This window comes from Orbicella franksi, chromosome 1, assembly GCF_964199315.1.
Source record: "Orbicella franksi chromosome 1, jaOrbFran1.1, whole genome shotgun sequence".
NCBI lineage: Eukaryota > Metazoa > Cnidaria > Anthozoa > Scleractinia > Merulinidae > Orbicella > Orbicella franksi.
Genome location: NC_138145.1, coordinates 30270922 through 30293939, shown reverse-complemented (window position 1 = coordinate 30293939; position 23018 = coordinate 30270922). Strand labels below are relative to the sequence as shown.

Sequence of the window (23018 nt, the reverse complement as noted above, 5' to 3'; positions counted from 1 at the left end):
AAAAAGCGATGAACAACAAACGAACTGCTTGTGGCTAATGATTAGTCATGCGTGAAATCATACAAAACTCTAGGGATCATGTTTCATGTGCGTAGCATCTGGAGGTCGTGTATGCTTTCAAAAAATTAAAAAATTCGCAGTCGTTCGAAAATTTAAATGATGCCTATATAATATCGATGCCTATGTTTGCAACTTGCAAATAAAGTTTAAATGGAACGAATTGTTGTGTTCGTGAGAAATTGTGAATAGGCATTTTGAAAGAAAGGAATGTTCTTTGGCGCTGAGTTGCAAAGTTCTGTGAGAATTTCTCACAGATGGCGGGTCTAAAACACAGGTCACGGGTCACAGGTTATGATTATTTTTACCAATACTGAAACAACCTTAAACCTTTACTAATACTAACCTTAAGCCTAAACAGGGTAGTATTTAGGCCTAAGGTTAGCATTAGGAAGGGGTTAGGGTTGTTCCAGTATTGCTAAAACAATGACCCGTGACCTGTGTTTTAGACCCGCTGTCTCACGGAAGCGAAAACTTCGGTTTTCGTTGTTGAGAGAGAATTGTTGAGCAATGCCTATAATTATAACATTGATGCCTATGTTTGCAAATGTCTGTGTCTGGCTAGTGAAAAATTTTTTTTGGCTAACGAATCAAACCTGTCACTAGACACTGGGCTAGCAAACTGAAAATTTAATCTCGAGCCCTGATCTTACAAAGGCCTTGGCACAAAGGCCTTTGGAAAGATCACTTTACACTTTACACTGTTAAAAACATTAAATTTGCTTGTGCCCATTTCTACGAGTGGGTGGAGAGTAAGGCACCGTGAGGGTAAAATGTCTTGCCCAAGAACACAACACCATGTCCTGACATCCACGAGTCAAACCTGGACCACTTGATCTTAAGTCAAGAGCTTGATCTTAACCACGAGGCCACTGTCCTTCCCCTTATTAATTTATAGAGTAAACAAATGTTGCTTGAAACCAAGAGAAATATTCTGTAATCAACCTAAGCCTGGGTCTGGCATTTTCATTTACCTGATGCAGATTTTCTTTGTGGGTAAAGATTACTAGGGAAGGCAATCTGAAAGGAACTTGGCTCCACATGTGGCATCTTTCTCTGAAGCTGGCAAAGTAATCGTTAAAAAAAAAAAATGATAAGAATACTTATTAAGATTACCTTGGTTGACAGATACTAGATCTGTACTTGTGGTATCTACAAGTTAAACATTTTACAAATAAGGGTGTCTTCTACTGAACCAAAGAAAGCAGACTTGAATTGTGATCTGCATGTGAACACTATCGATGCCATATTTGATTTCCTTCATGTCACAAGTTGTTAAATACCCAGCCCATTACAATTTGATTAATTTAATTCACTACTTGTAAGCTACTGAGAAAACAGAGAGCATTTTCCATGTTTACATGACATGTAGTGTAGAGGTAGCAATGAAAAAAAGGACTCAAGGAGGAATGACGAGTGCTGTATTCTCAGCTATCAAATTGAATTGTCCCAATCTTACATAAAACTGTTACAAAAACCTGACCTTTGTTAAATTTTTAGAAAGGAGGCATTTCTTCTTGTACAGCTTTAAATTACTTGAGAAAATGGTTTTCCAATCGCACCACATAAAGATACTGACTTCTTAAAATAATTATTTCATGACGTACATTCAAGTGATAGTTTGCTGTAAACAGAACTTACATCACTTAATTCACGATCTATCCATTGCTGTTGTTTTTCTGCTCTTGTAAGGTGCACTTTGCCCTTCCTGTCTTCCTGTCTTGTCTAACACCCAAATCAATACAAAGACAGTAAAAACTTTATCAAAATAACTACAGTGTAACTCTTTCAAACTGTAAGAGTGAGTTAAAGATCAGGCTGGTAATATAGCGATACATGTACCAGACTCCTTGTATGTGGGCAGTTGAGTATTGGCAGGGAATGTATTAGCAAGTCTTGGATTATACCCACAACTGTATAGACTCACTGGAGGGACCTTGGCTTATAATGCTATGCTGGGAGGGGAGGGGAGGGGAGGGGAGGGGAGGGGAGGGGAGGGGAGGGGAGGGGGTGCCTTATGCTGTATTGCAAGGCAGGCATAGTTGTTAGCATAATAAACTTCAAAGACCGATTAAATGATTCTAACAGCATTAAAAAAAAAATGAACATCGATAAAAAGAAAAAGCAGCAGGAAAAGTACTACTGCCAAACAGCAAAATGTGAGCTTGACACTAAAACAGTTAAAATAACTGTGAATGTGTGATGGACCAAAGCAAAGTACAGGGCTGTCATTAAGCGTCATAACCTGTAACACCTGTTAAGGCTGAGTGTGTTTGACGAGCCCTTGATGTTACAGCTGATCTTGTCTGTTATTGATATCATTCATACACAAAGTAACAAGCTTGCTATGGGTGTGAAGATTAAAGAAACAGATGACTCAATAGTGAATGGCAGCCCTGACAAGTTTCATTGGAACAATATGTACTAAAATTTCTCAAACTCAATTGGAATAAAGTATAACTGCTGATCTTACCACAAGTGGTCTGTAGAGCTTTGGAGGTGGCGCATGCACAGGTCTACTAATAGAGAACCTGCTGGAGACTGTGCTTGAATCCGAGGGATGTTTCATGTCTGCAGCTAGATTCCGTCTAAGACTTAGTACATTTAGACTGCAAAAAATACATGTACATGTATGACATAGAAGTTATTTTCAATTACCTTGTTAGAGTTTTCAAAATCTTTAATCAATTAAGGATTTAAAAATCAAGGTACATTAATTCATTGTGGGGTTCCAAGGAAATACCCATACCCACCCCAAGGAGGTTTATTGGAAATTACAAGGAAGGTATGAACCAAAACTGAAAATTCCAGAGGGATTAAGGAGGGAGATTCTGGAAGAGCACAAATTGAAATATTCAGGTACGCATGTTTTCCTGCTTGAAATTATAAATTGCAGTTAGGGAGTACACATATCCAGGCACAAAGGGAAATGGCTCCCTGGATATGTGTTTTGGACTTAACAATGCTCCATCCACTTTTCAGTGGTTGATAAAAAGTGTGCTCCCTGAGGCCTTTCTCAGTTACATGTTCAAATTTTTTCTCAGTTAAACATGATTTTACAAAGAGTTGTACATAATTTGTTGTGATTTTCACTGTAACTAAATATTAAATAATAAGGAGTATTTGCACTTTAGATATGTGTTCATTAGAGCTACAACAGAGACTTGACTGTTAATGAATACAATTCACCCACCTCTTATTTGCTTCCAAGGCCAGTTGGGTTTTAAGGCGACTAAGGTTTGCAGGACCACTAAACACCCCTCTTTGATTCAGCTCTTTGAAATTTGAGATGCAATATTCCATTAGCCTCATTTTCAGTGGACACCACTGCAGTAGCCTTACAATTTGTGCCTTGGACATAGTGGATCTACAGATCAGATCCCCGCTTCTTTCCACCCACATGTATATATTGGTGCCATGCAGTGACCTTAACAAATATGGCAGCCTGGCAAAATGTTGGAGTAACCTTCAATAGACTTAAGCATTCCATTCCACTCCAGAAAATAGAACAAGATCATAGTTGATTCATGCTCTGGAGACTGAAATTGGCATTGAGTGCATAATATTTTTTAGTGGACACTTCGAGTGTTCTTCTGGAAATCCACAAATCTAATTTGTTTCCCCAATTTGTTGTCTTTATGCTGATGAAACACAATTGTTCTTTGTTGCTCTTATCAGGGAACGCTAATTCTTGATTTGCACTTAAAAGTAGATAAAAAATTGTAGGCTTTGGACAACCATCTCAAGTGTGTCTAATTAAAACAATCAGGTTATTAGTCATGCTTCTTTATGAGCCATAGTCAACTCAGCTGAGTCTTGTTGCCATTTGCTACAGACAATTCCAGCTCATGATCCTATTGTTAAATATTAGATGTAAGACTTTTTGGATGTTCCAGTACATGACATTCAATGTACCAATGCTGTCTTCATTAACTAAGATGTCAACTTACTCTGGGCTTTGTCTAAGTATTTGGCAAAAAGTCCTTGAGTAATAACGACAATCTCAATTGTTAGACGCCTGTAGAGAGCATAAAATTATATAATTTAATGTTAGTAGTAACATTTAATGTTATTAATCCAACAATTACAAAATACAAAAAAATGTACGTGTTACCTTTGTAATTCTCTGTTTTGCTGACCTGTCTATCAAGATTTAATAGAGAGAGAAACCATGTATGAGTATAATGATTTAAATACCTACATGTAATTTAGGAAGCAAAACTCAAAATCACTTAATATTAGTAAAATATTACACTTAAATTAAATTAACATTAGAATAATTTTTGAAAAATTATGTTTGGACAAGGAATTACACACTAATTTATAAATTTTTATCTTTCACTACCCTTCAATACATCAAAGTGGAGTGGCGTCACAATGGGATAATTTGATCGAACCTTTTTAGCCTTGTATACAGTGGTAATATGATTCACTAACTCAAAGTTAAGACATTTGATGTAAAACCTTCAGAGGCAAGTTTGTTTTGAAGCCTTACATCTAAACTGCTATGTGGCAGCCAACTTGATGGTACATTTGTTCTCACAGTCGCTCGTCAATGAAAATGATTAGTAACCAATTACCAGGAATGGATCTGGTGGTCCTCTTTGAACATCTCTCCATATGTTGTTTAGTTCACTCATGAGAATTCCAATCTGCAGGAAAAGAAAAACTATGTATCTACAAAATACTAGCTGTGTGAAAACCTGTGTGTAAGAGTCTAAATTTTTTGAAGTCTGGCAAAGCAGGTTCTTGTATTAAACAATTAGACTATGAGCTTGAGATTTCTATCGTGTGATAGTTGATGAGGGCGCAGCCTGAGTCAACTATCATCCATAGAAATCGAGAGTGAATAATCTATTGTAATTGTTTTAGTATAAATCTACTAGTTATTCGAAACTTTATGCAAATCCTCTTCACAGACACTTCAAAAACACAAAGAAGCCGCCGTCATTTCGGTAAAAACCACACACTGCTACGCTACTCACTATCTATCACAGAATGGAAAGTGAGTAGCGTAGCCAATCAGAGAATGGCATTCGTGATAGAACGCTAGTACATTTATATTAATTAACAATTACATTACGAGTTCGAGATTTCTATGAGGTGATAGTTAATGAGGCCGAAGGCCGAATCAACTACCTCGAGAGCAAATAATCTAATTGTTTTAGTAGAATACTTACAAAAATTTACTTCAAATAATGCTTTCCAATTATTTCTTGACATATCATTAAACTTTGAAAAAGATCGCTTGGAATGAATTGTCACCTAAAATTGAAGTTTTGCGTGTGCGCATCAGTTTTTTCAATAATTTCAACATTTTTAAAAGACAAGAAGCTGTAAATGCCCTTCCTTTAGACTTCTCAGCAATTTAATTATCCATTTGCATCAAATTTGTCCTCCAAAACTTTGGAAAAATGAAAAAAAAAAATGTCGCCATTTCCTAGATGACCTCCAGCCACTGCACTCTAATGGCTGATAGTGTTCAATGGCTCAGCCAATCAGATTACAGCATTAGCATTAGTATACTAGTAGAATTCTACTAATTTAGGATAGTTATTGGCAATTCAGGTTAAATAGGTTCTTAATTTCGATAAAGGAGATATTGTTGTTGATTGCCACAAAAAATAAATAAACATGGGTTTGGTCCTTGAATATACAGTCAAACCTGTATAAAGTGGCCCTGTGTTAAGCGGTCAGTTACCAAAGTCCCAAAAATTACTTCCCTTAATTACTGTAATTTTGACCTCTATTAAGCAGTCACCTCTATTAAGTGGTCACGGTCACCCTTTACTAAGTCCCGACGAGCTGTTTCTATTGTCTAATTGACCTGTATTAAATGGTCACTTTGTAAACGGAAACCACTCAAATACTAGTTCATACAATTACAAATAGCACACCAGGTAATTGATTTTGGAGTATGATGTCGAATTAAAACAGCCAGCTATAAAGTCAGTATCGGAGGTGGTGAACATGGCAGAGCAACTGAGAGACTTTGCTCAGTTTAACAGACACCAGGAACTTTCTCTGGTGTTAAGCAAAGTGAACGACATATACTTAGCGATATTAAACTATGGAAACCCAAACAACAGACATTGATATCTGATTATTTTCCTTCTTAGGACAAATAGGTTTAAAGACAAGACTCAAAAGATTAGGATTATGTCTTTTTCTAATGACCGGCTATAATATCGGCTGCATGAACTTGGCATTACTGTTTTGTTAGTCCTTTTCTATGTTCTATTTTTCTCAAACCACATTATTGTTGGAGTTACTTTTAACCGAGTAAGTGATTTTTTTGAGCACTTTTATGCATAAGCTGTACACTACGTCTACTTATTAACTGTGATATAAAATGGCATTTTCACTGTCTTCTGACCTGTATTTTGTACAACCTGTATTAAGCGGTCACTTAGCCATTCCCCGAGGGTGACTGCTTAATACAGGTTCAACTGTACAGCATTTATTCACAACAGTTACTGCATTATGAATTTTCTTGTAATGTAAATTCCCAATCTTAAAGTCACACTCCTTGGTTAAAATGTGTATCATAATTTAACTTTAACCCACATATAATAATGTACTTGATCTTGCTTGGCAAAACAGGTTCTTTTATTTCTGGGTATTAAAATGAAGAAATTGTGTCAGGAGGTTCTTAAACCATTGGTTCTTACATATGTTTTTTTTTTTACTGAGTATTTAATGTGCATAAATTCAATTCACCCACCAATTGCTGCTGATCATTCACAGACAGACCGATAATTCCCTCCTTTGGTGACAGCCTGGGATGAACAAGCTTGGCGAAATCACTGAATGATGACGGCGGACTCTTAACTGCATCCTATTTAGTATACAAGGCAATGTTAAAACTTGGTTAATCTGTATGCATTGTATGCTCTGTGTAGATTAAAATTTGTACATTTCAACATTTCATATCTTATAGTTACTATTAATACAGATGGCTGGAAGTAAGCTAGCCGTGGATTAAGATTACTCGCCATGCAACACTATGCAAATTACTTGCAGGAAGCTCACAACATAGCACAACAGTAGGTGATTTAAGGAGACTTACACCTGTGCATCTGTGTAGCTGCATTTGCAGGCTATAGCTAGGGTATAGAATTTAAACATTTTGACTTGAAAGCTGCCTTCCAGGAAAGTTTTGGATGTATAGGACTTGCCATTAGAGAGCTTAGCAAAAAAAAGACTACTCATAGCCTATGTTGAACTCGTGCATAATGATCTTTAGAGCATAACCAGGATCTTAACCTTAGATTAAGAATGCATCAAAACCTAGTGACTGGGCAGGAATTGTATCTAATTTCAGTAGCTTGAAGCTTCTCTAGTAGTTTTTCTACTCTTCCCATTGATGGGATGATAGTCCATCACAGGGGTACCTCCAGCATTTTATTCACAAGTAAATATTTTTAAGGGGAGAGAGGTATAATCTGGGAGAAAATACATGTGTCTTCACTATATGAAAGAATACAACAATGCAGCAACCAAGGTCAGAGAACCTGGATAGCTCTATCTGAAGTCTAGTATACTTTCCCTTAAGCTACACACAATGGCACTTGTGAATTTAGTTATGGTAATAAATTTATGTAAAGTTACATGTATATGTCCTGATTAGTGATTACATAATGATTTCTAATAGCGTACCTCAATAGGTGTCAGTGGTCTTTCAACTTCAGGGTTCTCATTCCCAATGTCTTTTAAAACAAAGAATTGGAAGGAAATCATGAGAATTGTACATGTCAATATATGCATGGCTAATTTATTGTAAACATGTGCACATTGAAACAATATATTATTGATTATCGTTTTAAATGTTCTAATATAAACTGCATTGGATTTATTTAAAATTTTTTTTTTTATTAGAATCCAAAACAGAGGGTCACTTGAGGGGAAGGTCTAGGAGAACTGAGATTTTTCAAATTCTCAATTATTTGGGTAATGAGAAAAGTTCATCTTTCCTTGCAGCATTTGTAATACAATCTTTTTCTTTACAGTTGGGTTCTAGCTAGCAATAGTTAGGTTATACTGGTCACTTACAGTCACACTTACCAAACCGTGAACACCTAAAATATGTCTGGAATGTTTATTGTGTTATAACCAATGACAAGCGAGATCTTCAACCACAGAAAATGGATGATTTTCCATTTGTCACGGAGCAAATTTATTTTGTTTCAAAATAAATCCTCTGTTTCTGTTATACTAGATGATGTTCTGTAAAGCATCAAAATCTATACAGCTAAAAGCCCTACGTTTTGACCTCACACTGATGGTCACTAACCCAGATGTACCGTATACGTACTGTATCTGGTAGAAACATGCAGCATTATAATGTTAGGATCTGTTTGCAGTTTATACATAATTTATTTTGATAATATGAAAAAAATGCAAAATAATAATAATGATGATCGCATAATGGTAATCAATTAAATTGTTTGAAAGTCAACGACATAAGCTCATTGTTTATAGAGCTCCAGTATAAACTTATAAATAGGTTGTATTCTCAACATGATAAATAACTCATTATATTCACCACAGCCAAATACATGAATATTAAGTCTCTTACCTACACTATCCTCTGGTTCAAAGAGACTTAAAGGACCCACGAGATTTGTGAACCTGGTGTGAAATTCCCTCTGTAAATAAAAATATTGGCATTTTGTAAGGTACTCAGTAAGGCATTTGTTAGAAAAAAGCGCCTTGAAATGTGAAGAAGACAAACCACAGAGCAGTGATAAAAATATGCGTTCGAGAATTTCACACTTACAGAAGTAAATGGAGGTCTTTCAAGTTGATAAAGCCTTTCTGCCTTTGACATTTTGATATTATGACTTTATGCACCTATCAATTTGCCAAGATGGCGCTCTGCGCTCACTATGGTAACACAAGCCAACGAGGTAAGACTAACAAGGGTAGAGTGGAGTTCACACATAACCACTAGTAGGGAGAGGACGGGAGCTTAGAGCTTGTCGTCTACCGCCGGTTAGGAAAAGTGCAAAGTTATGGCTTTGTAAATCTTAATTCAACTTCGTTTTGAGGAATGTATCGAATTTTAAGGGAACATTTTCCGATTGAATAACATTTTCTTTAAATAGCCATTTCATAACATCTTTGAGAAACAACGCAGGCGCAATGACATCATCAAGAGTTAACATGGAGGACAACATCGAAGTAGCAGTCCTTCCCGTTTAGTTTGACATAACCTTGCGATGGCTTCGTTTCAAAAGACATTTAGGAAGAGTGGAAGTCGTAAGTATTTCATTTTTTCTTTATCTTGCGTTACACGCCTCGTGAAGATGGGTTAATACCGTTCTCTCGTCCTCGGTAAAAGCAAAACTGGCCGGAAAACAGATTGTCACCTCCAGCTATTAAATTGAGTTTAAGCTTATACCTAGAGATTTTTTAATACAAGCTTACTCTTAAAACTGGCTTGTAAAGTACGTGTAAATGTTCTCAAATACATGACAATTTTGGAATAATCTTACTGTCCTTACCTTAGCAACGAAAACCTATAAGCTTAATTATATAATTTATTCTGTTCACTACTTTTTCAGATCATGCTGAATTTCACTCTCTTCAAGGGGTCGACGTTAAAATTGGAGAAAAATTCAGACCACCGAAGAAGGTATAATCGGTTATATTGACTTTTTGACGCCTAACGTTTTTCCTATGTAGATATGCCACTTCAATAGTCAACAAATCCGCGAAACTACTTGACTACAATTGTAGCCTTATATTATTTGCTGGTGTGCCTATGTTTTTAGCACAGTGTATTTTAGCAACAAACATACATAAATGATAGCAAGCTTACAAATTTTGTATACTCTGATTCATCAGAATATGCAAGCAGCTGTCAACTGGTTCCCTGAATGAACTAGTTAATTAATTAATTGATTTATTGATCGATTAATTAATAAAGACTTGTCTAGTACTTGAATTTGCAAACAGGAGTTTGAGCGCAGTGCTTAAATTTTGAAAGGTCTCTGAAGAGTCTCTTGGCCGAGGTGAAATGCCACATCATACTGGTGTGTAAGCGCAGATACTTGGTTCTGCCAAAAAAAAAAAATCTGCGAACCCAAGCAAGAGATCAACTTCAGTGACACCAGCTCTTATTAAACAATCACATTTCACCTTGCAATATCCACCAAAGTAACACGCAAAAATTGGGCGTGGAGCTTGGGTAAAGACATGGAGAAAAAGTGGTGGAAGATGTGTTCAAGAAGTTTTGCGGGAGTACAAGCTGATGGAAATTACAGAGGTGTCAAACTCAGCAAAGTGACATGCAGACAACAGTGGAAACCATGCAGACCTATGACCTCCAAAAAATTTGTAATAGCACAGTCAAATGGCACTTCTCTACTTAAAATCCCTCGTAATAACACAGCTTGAGGTGCCTTTCAGAAATACTTGTGAAGCAAAGAAGGTCAAGAGACCTGAAACCAAAAGAGAATGGCAAATGCACATATGTCACAGACCATAGGAGTTCTACAGGCCTGTTTCATGTAAACCCATTTTACACTGTTGTGACTGAAAATTGTTTACATTAATTTTGCCTCTGTCGCTTGTCCTTGATTCCACGTTTTTTGACAAGCTATCATTAATGAAATTTTGTTTGTATTCGTTTTCGATTGTCTCTGCTCTGTTCAAAGTTCTCTTGCAGTGAAGCAGCAACTGCTAGCAGCAAGATCGCTCCCATCGCAAACAGACAGATACTTTTTCCAAACACTTTTATCTTTTCTTTACTGGAAACTTTTTCTTTGCATAGCAAACAAACCTTAGAGGTTGAGATCTTCTTCAATGGCATTTCACCAGCGCTCAATGCGAACAAATTTCAAATTCTAAAATTATCACCAGTTCCCAGTCCCCATAAGGCTCGATTTCCATTTCCGCTGGCAGTGTGGCACGTGTACCCGAGTGTCATATTCTATTGGGGAATTTTACTGGTCTACAACAAAACAAAAGTTTTGATGTCACTGAAATCAATCTCTTGCTTGGGTTTGGTATTTTCAGTGGAACCAAGTGACAGCTGGAAATACATCTGTGTTCACAGGCAAGTGTCAGACTTGCCATGAACTATTTTTTTTCACGAGTAATTAATTAATTAGCATTATCATTTGATGCTATTTTTCTTCCTTTTAACTGACCAAAACCCACCATATGATCAGCAAATAACCACCTACAAATGATGGTCTGCTCATGCGCAATACTGTCTACATGTGTTTTGCTACAAATAATAAACAATAATTATTATTGGATGAGGTTTTTGTGGAATCTAGAATAATCAAGACTGAGGTAGGAGTTGTCAGCCGAAGCTGAAGCTCGAGGCTGATAACCCTTACCGAGAGCTTGATTATTCTGGATATCACAAAAACCGAATCTAACAATTGTTTGATATATTGAAGGAAAAAAAAAAATGGAAGTCATGTTTTTGCCTCTTCAAAGATGGCAAGCAACACAAAGCACGCAAACCTGACACGATTATCCTAAGAAATCATGCACCGCAGTCATACATGACATGATTACCCGTGACCTGAGTGTCCTTGACATGATTATTGGTCATTACAATTGTACAATCTGCAGCTAGATGACGTCACAGGCACTGATTTCAAAAATTCACTGTACGCTTGAAATTGGCCTATCAGAAAAGAGATAGTGAGTTCAATGTATATTAATAACATAATTTCTGCTCATACATATCTGTAACCACACTGTTGTGTGAAAAATAGCAGATCTCTTCCCTGACCTGCTGGAGAATGATTTTAATATGAAAACAAACTTCAGTTGTCGATTGAATAATAACATAATTATTGAACTCTATTATCTTGCAGATCAATTATTTACATCAGCCTTTTAGTTTTTTTACAACAAGTAATTGATCTGCTGGCCACTGACAAATCATGATATATTGCCCAACCTTAGGTTGTCCAATACTTGTGAAATATTTCTCGTTTGTTTTAATCTGGTAATTTGCTTCTTCCAAATGGCTTTTTTTGCTTTTAAACCTTCCACTGTGAATTAAACAAATTATAGACCCTTTTCAGAAATGGCTGCCAATTTAAAATTCTTTTGTATACATTTAAATTAGCCTCACTAAACTCATTTGAGAGTGAAAATTCTTTTGAATTATCAACTTAAAAACGAGGTTAGTAAGGCTAATTTTAATACTTACAAAGATTTTATAATTAGCAGCCATTTATGAAAAGGGTCTATATGAAAAGAGTGGTATTGGAAACTTAATTTTGAGAGCAGTCACCAATTCTGGCGAATGACTTCTCGGAATACACTCACTCGGATTAGTTTTCACTTGCTCATTAGATAACTGCATTTTCTAGTCTCTAACTACACCTTTCCGAACATTGTGTTTCAACTACAGAATACTAACATGCCACTTTGTGTTCAGTTAAATTTTCTGGTCCTTCTGTTCCCATGCACAGTGTTTTCGTAAGACGTCATCTGTGAATCATGTAGCAATGTATCTTCCTTTTTTTTCATTTCGAACTTTTGAACTCCTGGGGAGATAATCTCATAGTTTGGCAGTAGCCACCAGAGAAAACAGTACTGATAGTGCATTTGTACATTGGATCAAAACTAATTATTTGACATAGAACTGGTACATGTAGGTTTGTGTTTTAAAAAATTTCTTGCCAAAATGGAAGCAAAAATTTAAAAAAATTACATACTGAACCTTGAGATGATTAATTTTTGCACTCATCCAACACTTCTCACACTTACATGGACAAGTGCTTGAAGGCTCACTTCCAACTCTGAAGGATGCTTTAAAATAACTTAATGCATGCACATTATTCAGGAAAAAGAGTTGTACATCTCTTACACTAATCTGGATAAGCGAGTTAATTTATCAAACTGCATGCTAAGCTTTCATACAAGCAAGCCAACTGCTATTACTAGAACTTGAAGCACTTGACAGATTCAAGCTTTTTGGCTCATTTGCTCGTGAATTACTGAATCGTCATCATCATAGTCCTAGCTCACCTCTGGGAGAATAGGGGCATTGACTTGTCAAGATCTTCCAATCTGCTCCGTCTCTTGCAGCGGTTGACCTCTACTCTTCTTTCCCTCAGGTGCCCAGGTTAGGGCAATGGCTGGGTTATTACTGAATAATTATGCTAACATCTTACTCCAAACTCATTCTTACCATGCTATAAGTCAATCAGAACAATGCCTTTAATTTGTAAACTACTTTGCACTAGATTCTCACGAGACTTGAAGTCAATCGGAACAATATCTTTTGTACAGATAGTCTTCATTTACATGACAAAAAGAATACTCATGCTACAATTTGAATTATTTCATATTCAAAGATCCAATAGTCTTAATAGTCAGAAAAATAAGATTTTAATCTTTGTGTACACACTGAAAAGACAAGATAGACACTTTTTAAATCTTAATCTTTGCTATAATTTTCAGGTGACATTACCAGTGGGATGGCAACAAAAAGATCCCTCATTTGCCCTGAGCTTAACAGTAAGTAGGAAAACTAATACAAAGCTTTTTTGACTTTTTTAAATGCGTCATATCTCTATTAATGGATTGGAGCCTGGCTAACATGAAATCAACTTTAATCACATCTTCATTATTTGAAATGGAGACTATTGTATAAAAATAAAATGCTGACCTATATCTGATACTTTCAATTGAGAGTATTTCATAGGGAATGTTGTTTGGGGCATTAATAAAGAATCTTCTTCTCTGTTAGCTTGAGGCTACATGTTCGTTTGGTTAAAAACTAAAAATTTGTTTGACCTTAACCTGGTTATCCTGATCTTGAAATAATCCTTGGTTTTTTACATCTTGGTATAATGGTTTTGTTGTTGCTTTTTTAAGTATGACTTCAGCCTTGAAAGAGATGTCATTGCTAAAGCGGATGCACTCAGGGCTTCCAAACAGGAACTATCAGAAGCTTCCTCAGCTGAATCTCAAGTGACAAGTTCTTCCACAGAAACTCTGCCTAGTCAAAATTCAGTATTTTCCAACGTTGGAACTGAAATTCTTCAACCTGTGGTGGCACCTGGAAGAGGGCATAAGAAAAAGGACAGCTTTGGGGGAAAGGGGAAAAATGCATTTGACCTTGCAGACTTTGAAGGTGACACGTCAACACCATTTGAGCTTGTAGAATTACAGACGATAAATGATTTAGATGAACTTAAAAATGTCCTTCAACCTAATGCAGTACCCTTGGCAACAACAGAAGACTCATCTAGTTCATGCGATTATAGAGCACGTGGTCTTCCAACTGGTTCACCTGGGAGTGATGTTAGTCTAACTGCAAGCAATGTTCCACTTTCAGGGAATTCATTAATTGATATTTCTAGTTCTGCTAATGTGTTGCAAAAACCATCATCTCCGATAATAAGTAGAACTGCAGATACAAGAAGGTCACCTAATGCCAATATAGGGGGTACATTGTTAGTGGACATTGGAGAAATGAGGACTAGCTTGGTAACTCCTCCTACAACTATTTCAGCAAGGAATGATTCTGTTCCAAGTAGTTCTTTACCAAATACAAGGTTTCTTCCCAAAGACAGGCCTCTCTCCAGAGGAGGATTATTGCCTCCCATTGGACAGAGTTTTCCTTCGTCAGGGTCTCAACAGCCACAAGGACAGCAACCCATGCAAATCGCAACACACACTAGCGAGAGTACAAATTCTTACCAAGGTGGGATTTATAGTTTTCCTAAAACTCCTCCTCTACAAGGACAAGAGAAAACCACTAAAGAACAGGAAATTAAACCAAACTATGGACATTATGTTACTCCTCCCTCTGTTTGTAGTTCAAGAGAACCACAGTGGAATGTGCCAAGGTCTCCCGACTCTCAGGTAAGTAATCATCAAAGCAATGTAAAAGTAGGTACTCCATCATGGCTGGCTAGTCATAAGTCTGACTGGCCTATATTTAAATAGATCTTCATTATTTGTGTGCTGCTAAATAATGTGGAATTGTGTTGTAATCTAACCAAGTTAAAATTTTGAACTATTCACTGAAGTGTAATATGCTCATTTTATTTTCACATTTAGAATACAGGGGGTCGCTATCCTGCTCCTTTGCCTCCAATTGGTACTTCACAGGAAGAACGGCAAACCAGCCTATCAGCGGATGTAGAGCATGCATATAGATCCTCTCTACCAGATCCGTGGCCTGTTTTAGATGAATCAGAACAGTCATTTGTTCGCAACATTGCAAGCATGGGCTTCCCTACACCTCGTGTAAGTAGGGCTGTACAGAGACTTGGAATGAAGGACAGTGAGGTAAGAAATAACCATCAGCTGAGGGTTTGATTGTTCAAAGAATGAAAAGAATGATCAAGCCAATACAGGATTAGTATCAATTTTGAATTTAACTTGTAACTTTTTAGTAAGGTTTTCGAAAGAAGTGATGCATCTAGGCAATAATGGTATGTCTTAGGGGGAGGTGGGAAGGTGCTGGTATGACATCATATCTGAATGGAGAGGTTATTTCTTATAGACACATTCATTAGGGCCAGGAATTACATTTTGTTAAGGGGGGGTGCTGTTTTTATGTTGCATTGGTGCAGAGGTCTGCTATTTATGTACAAGTAAAATGGGGATGCCACAAGGCACATCATAGAGAGTGCAAATAATGGTATCCTCTCCAAAAGTGAGCAACATGTGTGTTACATGAACTTCAAATGATTCATGATTGCTTTGATGAATCATCCAAGCAAATGTCCCACAAATGTTTACATTTTGTGATATTGGAAATAAAGGGAACAAAATGAGACATCAATCTCTTCTCTGGCCCTCTCCACATGGTTTCTGAAGCAGCATTTGGTCCTCGAGATTAACTAAGACTCATGCTGCAGGTGTACTTTTGGTCAGTTCTGTGCAGTAAAGTAGGAGTAGAAATACTCATAGACGACCACTTCTTGGTACAGAAACCAGGATAAACTGCCGTAATATGGTACACTTGGCCTGTAACCTGCGATCATACCCTCCCTCCCTGCATCTCATTTCCCTTTCAAAAAGAAAAAGAAATGCCTGATCTCAGGTTACTTGGCCTGACACCCACTTAACTTCCTTTGTACCTTACCTTAAATTTCCTGGACAGGTTTTGATTACTTCTTAATCTGTGCTCCAATCGACTTTGGAGGGTAATAACCAAATTGCGTTATACTGAGCTGCGATGGTGTCGATTTGCATGCAAACAATAATAATATAATATATCTTATAGTATATCTTAGTTGACCATGCCCCCAACGGGGCTTTTCAGGACCAATGAAACCAAATGATGAAACAAATAATGCAAATGAACATAACATGGTCAAAAATCCCAACTGGCAGGAGGCAGACCAGTTGGCTATTTGCAAGCATGACCGAGGAGTTGAACTAGGGTCTACCAAGAAACAACTCCAGCTCAGTGGTCAGAGCAGAACTTAACCCGCGATCTCCGGATTTGAAAGGGAAACCTTGTGAGCTTAAAAGTTCATGTGTTGCGTTTTACTTGTAAAAACTGTACACAAACGGTATCTTTCAGCTAAGTACAGTACACGAAGAGTACCAAAAAAAAAAATCAAGTAAAACCTAGACCCTTCTTGGGTCGATTATGCAATGTCAAAATAGTGTGTTGAAAAATAATTATTCGTCAAAGCGCCAATATTTCACATATCAACCGAAAATCAGCATTTAAATATTGATTTCAGTTGACAAACCACTCTTTTTTGGTACTCCTCCACTTGAGGATCAAGCCGTGCAATGCATTGTCAGACGATGGGCAGACCAACTTTTCCCTCAGTTTGTACAACAAAAGCGAAAAGAAACTAGTTTAAAATATGGCATGGTCATTTTTTTATGGGAAAAGAGGGACTAGTTTAAATCTAGAGCATTACGGTGAAAAACAGAATAGGCACGCTGCCTTATAGTGAAAGGGAATGTAGAAAATCTTTTCCAACGAAGCAGGAAATTTACAGAATTGCTAGTGGAACAAATACACAGTTAACCGCTTCCTGGTCCCTGGCGTCCTGGTGCTAAATCAGTCTAATATGTACACTGCGCGGACCTTTTTTGTTGTTGGCTACTCCTTGGGTTGCCATTAAGCAAAAGATCAAGCACAGCAAGTAAGCATTGCTTGTCATACTGGACAAATTGGACTGGTTTGACGAGCTGTACGGATGATCGTTTTACCTAAGTAGGACACCTTATATTTATGATCATGTAAACATACTTACACCTAGCTTAACCTGAGTATCAGGCCTTTTCTAATGGGAGAGGGCACGGGAGGAAGGGAGGGGAAAAAAAGGAAAAAGAAAAAGAAAAGCCTGATACTCGGGTTGTACCTAGCTACCAACTTTGACTGTTACATTGACAGCACTGAAACAATTTGAGCCAAACGTCACAAATGTACTAACAAAGAACTTTGCCAGAGCTCGAGAAAGTTTTGGTCATGAAGTTATGTTCCGTGCAATGTATCATGCCGAGACTGTAGCAAACGACACGGCATTGAGACGGCGGCATGGAGAAAGTGAAGTGAACTCGAACGGCAAGACTTACGTTGAAATCACTACATCAAAGGAACGAAGAAGTTACCAGCAGCGTATTGGTTGTCACCCAGCGACATGGTGTCCCGGCTTTTTATAATGCAATATTAAAATCAGAAAACAGAGAAGCCGTTGCATACTCGACGGTATTACACCCAACTCTTCCCATCAAACACCACCCAACATACTCGCTGAAAGCTCTTCTGTATACCGAGAAAATACAACTGACTCGTTGAATATTTCATGGTATACCACTCGAAAGCGTTGCGCAACTACTTTTTATATCTTCGATAACGTTGGACGATATTCCGACGGCTGTTTCGGAAATGGCAAAATGACAAGGTTTGTTATTTAGAAGTGAGGACTTGTATACCCCTTCAACAGGGCCTCCATAGTCCTTCACAGTAAAGATTACTACAAAATGAAGCCAGCACTTTTTCGTCAAACCCAGAGATGACATAAAGTCTTGGAGGTCATGGAGGTTACTGTTAAAATACTGATTCACTGTAAAAACTGCAAAATAAATACACCTGTTATTAGTAATGAGTTTATTGAGTAAGTTAGATGTAAATATATTTTATGATTTTCAATCTGATTGTAAAGTTTGCAGAAGAATCTGAAGTGGCTGTGGCTTTGCAGCTTCCAATTTATAACTATAAGTTAAATCAGAAGCCTATAAATTTAGTTGTATGCTTCTGTTTAAATAAAATGGTATATGGTTTCCAGTGGCGGATCTAGGGGAGGGGCCAAACCCAACCACCCCCCCCCCCCACCCTTATTTTGGGTAGAAAAGAAGAAATCACAGAAGGAAGAATAGCTGGCAGGACAAGCAGCCCCCCCCCCCCTCCCCTCCCTCCCTTAGCTCAAGGTCTGGATCCGCCACTGGTTCTAAATTTTCGTTGCCAAAAGATACAAAATTCACCACAAAGATTGAGAATTATTATTGCCATCGACATCAAATTGACATGTGACTGGTGTCCAGCCTTCCCGTCCATACCGGGCTACATTCTGTTTTGATCAAGCTGCCGTCTTAGCCTCCTCGTCGAATAGAGAACTTGTGCACAAGCTATAATCATAACACCGGAAGAGTGAAAGGATATCTTTCTCGGCTTTTTCCCTTTACGTTTTTCAGGTAAGGAGGTACAACTCTAAGAGTGAGCAAAGCACATTTTAATACCGTCTTATGAATTAGCGCGAATTAAGGATTACGGACGGAAAGCGGAAGTTAAAGTTCTTGTTTTTGGCTTACTTTCACTTTCCACTTCCGAGTCGGATTTTAATTGAAACCTAATCTTCACTTTGTCTGTGACGGAAATCCACTCGTAATTTAAGCTTCTATAATGATATGTGGTTAAAATTCGTGGATTCGCACCTTTGTTATTGGTATACTTTGATCCGAAAGTTTCATCGCTAACATAAGCGTGATTATAGAAAACTGCGGCCCTTGCAGAAGCAGTGTTAGGTTGTATTCGACTGCTGTTCCAGTTAACAAGTTATTTTTTTTTCTTTGTTACAAACGCTTTGATGTATCACATTCCTAGAAAGGATTTTAATTTTCTACACTTGGTTGTTTACCTCGTACATGTTTTAACCTTGAACAGTTAGTGACGAGTAAAAATAAATCTCGACCATCCTCGACCGTGAACTCTGTTGCATTTCAGCTAGAATCCGCACTGCGATGGACCTTTTTCAGCTGTTTGCCGGAACGATTGCAAGACTGAATTGGTCGTGGATGGCGTTTACTACGATTGTTGGGATTGTTTTTTACAAAGCAATAACTTACTTTCTTTCCGAGGAACCAAGGGAACCAAGGGAACCAAGGGAACCAAGGGAACCAATGGACACTGAGTATGTTTTGAACTTTGTTAATATTTTATCTTTGTGCTGATTTATATTCTGTGCCTAGTCAGAAGTGGAGCTTCACCAGATTGCAAGTTTGCTACACGTCAAACTTAGCCGGTCTGTGATATTATGCATACCATTTTAGTCAGTCGTGAGAGTATCGTTAACGTTACATGATTGGATGTACAACTAGTGCGTCAAATGTACTTTGTCTGTGCATTTTATGTGCTTGTTAAAATTAAAGTGTAGGAAAAGCCCAAATAGACTGAAAAGTAGGATGCTTTACAGCACAGCACATGTAGTTAGTTTGCTAGATATCTGCATAGACTATGGTGGGAGCTTTAAACATTCTTTTTTCCCCCAAAAATTGGGGAAACTTATTGGAAGTCTGTTTGAGATTATCATCACTGTTTTTACATTAATTTTGTCCATGCTGTTTTGGAATCTGCTTGTGTTGCATTTGGGTTGAATTTTATGTAGAATTACCGGCAAAGCCATTTTGCTCATGACAAATTATCTTGCATGCTGTTTTTATTTTTCGAAGATATGAAACATGGTCTACCCTGATAGGCATTTTAGTTGATGTCTCAGACTCCATGAGAAATAGTGTTGGTGGCAGGGTGGAGGAGAAAGGTGGAAAATGGGCAAAGTCAATCTTCAAAGTGGTGGATGAATTGATCAAGCATGATGTCTCGTCTTCAAACCAGACCTTTGCTTTAGCTTTTGGTAGTCCTTCTCATCCTAAAGTGTTTGATTTGTTAAGCACTGTTAGGAAAGCAAATCAGGAAGTAAAGAAGGAACAAGATCAGATTGAAGATATAAAATCAAGAGCAAGCAAGAGAGAAGTGTTAGATAAAGCACTGACTATTCTTGAAAGAAATGGAGCGCCAAGAGTTCGCCATTGGGGAAAGATGGATGTCTTGCTCAAAGTTGTTGATGATACTACTGCTGCTGCAATGCTTCACTATTTACAAGGAAACTGTGATTTTATGGAAAAGTTTGTTTACAAGTGTCTTCCTAGAGAGTGTCGTGAATTATCATTAGATAGCATTGGTAATGTTGCGGCTGAAGGTGCATTTTTTGCAGCAGGGCTTGTTCCAGTTGTTGGTTCCACTCTGCAATCACATGGCACAGAAGGTTCAGTTAAAGAAGCAATTAAGAAGGGTAAACAACTCATGACTGAAATCAGACGGAGCAAAGCTGCAGAATTCCAACGGGTGGATGTCAGCAAAGTTGCAGTTATGAGTGTCCATGATGCATCAGAAATACTGCATGCCAGTGCTGGTGATCAAGAACTAACTAATGAACGGGTTGATGAGTTGCTGGAAACAATTGAGCCCTGTATTTATGGAAAGACTCCACTCATGCAAGCTATGCGTGATTCAGTGGATCTGTTTTCATATAAAGAGTTTGCCAATCATCAGAAAGTGCTATTCATTCTCTCTGATGGTATGCCCACTGATGGAGACAACCCACCACTTAAAAATTTGTCAGATTTGGGAGTCACTGTGGTCAGTTGTTTCATAACAAACCAGAAGCTTTCTGATCCTCGTCATTTGTACAGCATCCTAGATGAAAATTGGGAAGAGCCAGCAAAGACCATGTTCAGAATGAGCTCCTCCATCACAACTCAGAAGATACCACACACTCTGTTTGTCAAGAGAGGATGGAAGATACATATTGACAACAATGAAACCAGACTGTTTTTTCAAGTGAACCATCCAGACCTTGTCAAAGAGGTCTGTGACATGGCCAAAAAGGGTGCCCTGAGCCAAGATGCCCTTTCAGATATGCTCTCTACAGTTGATCTGGATCTCTACATCAACAAGTCAAATGATGGGTTTGGGGCAAAGAGACAACATGGCGGAACCTGTTATGCAAATGCTTCTGCTGCTGTTTTACACCTTGCCATGAAGCGCATCATAGGACGAGATGGTGGTTATCCAGATTTCTTTGAACTGAGGCGTGAATTGATTGCTAAATATGGAGAGCACGGAGCCCCAACCAAAAGAGTTCTTGAAGAAGTTTGTCCAAAGTATCGTCTGAAGTGCAAAGAGGTAGATGCTATTGGTGCTATGAAGGCCATTTCTGCAAAACAAGCAGTGGTTGCCAGATTTTATCTGAGTGGAGCCCAGTGGGATCAGTTCTACCAGTTCTATGAGGAGAATCCCAAAGGAATCCTTACAAGATCCTACCTTGATTTAAAGCATCACTCAACAAGCAACCCTGGTGGCCATGCAGTAGTTCTGACAAGTTATGATGCCGAGAGCTTACGTCTGATGAATTCATGGGGGGATGACTGGGCAGACAATGGGTTTTTCAGGGTGCAGAATGCAAATGTCCTACCAGGCCTAAAATTCTTTGACGTGTTCTGGACTTTGGACAGCTTGAGTCAGAAAGAAAAGAGAGCCTATGACCAGCATGGCGCTAAAATTGCTGCCAAATTGATGAGATCACTGCAAGGAATTCAGGCAGTCAGATACAAGTGTCCCTTGTGTGCTGTTGAATCAAGAGTGGTGGATTACTCTGGCCATCTTCTTAAAACAAAATGTCCTTCATGCGGTGGAACTTTCAATGCCAATGAAGAAGGTGGTGACTTGGCTTTGAATCTATATCTGACATCATTGATGCACTACAATCATGAACAACAACCCTTGGAAAGTTTTGACCAAGATCTCGCTGAGAATCTCGGCGAGTTTTTTGCGAGATTGCCAAGTTCTCGGCAAGATCTCGCCAAGATCTCAAAATCTCGCCAGCCAAAAACTCGCCGAGAATCTCGGCGAGACGTCAAGTACATGTAAGATCACGGCGAGATCTTGAAATCTCCCTGAGAATATTAAAATATTGGAGGCGAAAAAACCTCGCCGAGAAACTGGAGGTATTCTTGGCAATCTTGCCAAGCTATCAAAATGTTAACACTCACACCCAGATATCATAAATTCGTTGAGAGAAATAGTCTCTGGCAGACAAAACAAACACATGTCAAAAACAACCAGATTTATTGACAGATAAGACCATCATATACAGTTCAGAAAAGCTTAACAGTATCAGATACTTTCACCTTCACTTCACATTTGGTTACATTTAATGATAGGAAAATTGTCTTTACTGAAACTAGAAACACAGGAGAACTAACCTTTATCCTTGGGTCGTCACCTCCTTTACCTCGAACAAACAAGAATAATTAACCTGATGTACTAAATCTGTCAGCCGCAAAGAATCGAAAGAAATTAATTTGGCTTGGCTACAACTTCACCTCAGTGCGAATGTCCTGAAAAGGTTTATCTTCATTGACTGCTCAATTTTTGCCCATTGCTAAAAATTGTTCGGTGTACTGGCAATCTTGGCGAGATCTCGCCAGTCTCAGTGAGATCTTGCCAATCTCAGCGAGATGTAGGAAATCTTGCTGTGATCTCACCGAGATTCAGGAACTCACAAACATCATGGCGAGATCTTGGCGAGATCTCTGCAATCTCTGCAAGATGTCATCAATCTTGGCGAGATCTTGGTAAAAATTTTGTACGGGAACAACCACAACAACAATCTTTATTCACACTAAAGAACAAAAGCAGTCGAGACACTCCCTGAAAAAAA

The 23018-nt window shown here is 38.0% G+C and overlaps 3 protein-coding genes across 4 annotated transcripts in view; 2 read left to right on the top strand and 1 right to left on the bottom strand.

The window, feature by feature from the left end:
* Window positions 1–8932, bottom strand: part of LOC145502327 (coiled-coil domain-containing protein 87-like) — a 33417-nt gene extending 24485 nt beyond the window's left edge. Inside the window, exons 1-11 of the mRNA XM_081481594.1 lie at window positions 8837–8932; window positions 8636–8705; window positions 7717–7766; window positions 6782–6895; window positions 4638–4709; window positions 4172–4200; window positions 4008–4075; window positions 3251–3332; window positions 2531–2666; window positions 1699–1782; window positions 1032–1119 (exon numbers count right to left, since the gene is read on the bottom strand). Of these exons, the coding sequence (XP_081337720.1) occupies window positions 1032–1119; window positions 1699–1782; window positions 2531–2666; window positions 3251–3332; window positions 4008–4075; window positions 4172–4200; window positions 4638–4709; window positions 6782–6895; window positions 7717–7766; window positions 8636–8705; window positions 8837–8887 (844 nt within the window). The 5' untranslated portion in view covers window positions 8888–8932. The remainder of the gene's footprint in view (window positions 1–1031; window positions 1120–1698; window positions 1783–2530; window positions 2667–3250; window positions 3333–4007; window positions 4076–4171; window positions 4201–4637; window positions 4710–6781; window positions 6896–7716; window positions 7767–8635; window positions 8706–8836) is intronic.
* Window positions 8933–8970: 38 nt separating this feature from the next.
* LOC145502412 (uncharacterized) overlaps window positions 8971–23018 on the top strand; it is a 35901-nt gene continuing 21853 nt past the window's right edge. For both annotated transcript variants that reach the window (XM_081481751.1, XM_081481744.1), the window contains exons 1-5: window positions 8971–9318; window positions 9624–9694; window positions 13498–13554; window positions 13915–14907; window positions 15106–15336. In XM_081481751.1, the coding sequence (XP_081337877.1) occupies window positions 9279–9318; window positions 9624–9694; window positions 13498–13554; window positions 13915–14907; window positions 15106–15336 (1392 nt within the window). In that variant the 5' untranslated portion in view covers window positions 8971–9278. The remainder of the gene's footprint in view (window positions 9319–9623; window positions 9695–13497; window positions 13555–13914; window positions 14908–15105; window positions 15337–23018) is intronic.
* Window positions 18367–22226, top strand: LOC145502335 (uncharacterized). The gene is made up of 3 exons (XM_081481607.1): window positions 18367–18714; window positions 19244–19430; window positions 19969–22226. Exons 2-3 carry the CDS (start codon window positions 19261–19263, stop codon window positions 22223–22225), a joined length of 2427 nt encoding a protein of 808 aa, XP_081337733.1. The 5' UTR covers window positions 18367–18714; window positions 19244–19260; the 3' UTR covers window position 22226.

What these genes read in the sequence shown, in the direction of transcription:
- LOC145502335 (XM_081481607.1), top strand. Translation starts at nt 19,261, where the DNA reads ATGGACCTTTTTCAGCTGTTTGCCGGAACGATTGCAAGACTGAATTGG. An exon ending in AGGGAACCAATGGACACTGA is followed by an intron (nt 19,431 to 19,968) that starts GTATGTTTTGAA and finishes TATTTTTCGAAG; the next exon opens with ATATGAAACATGGTCTACCC.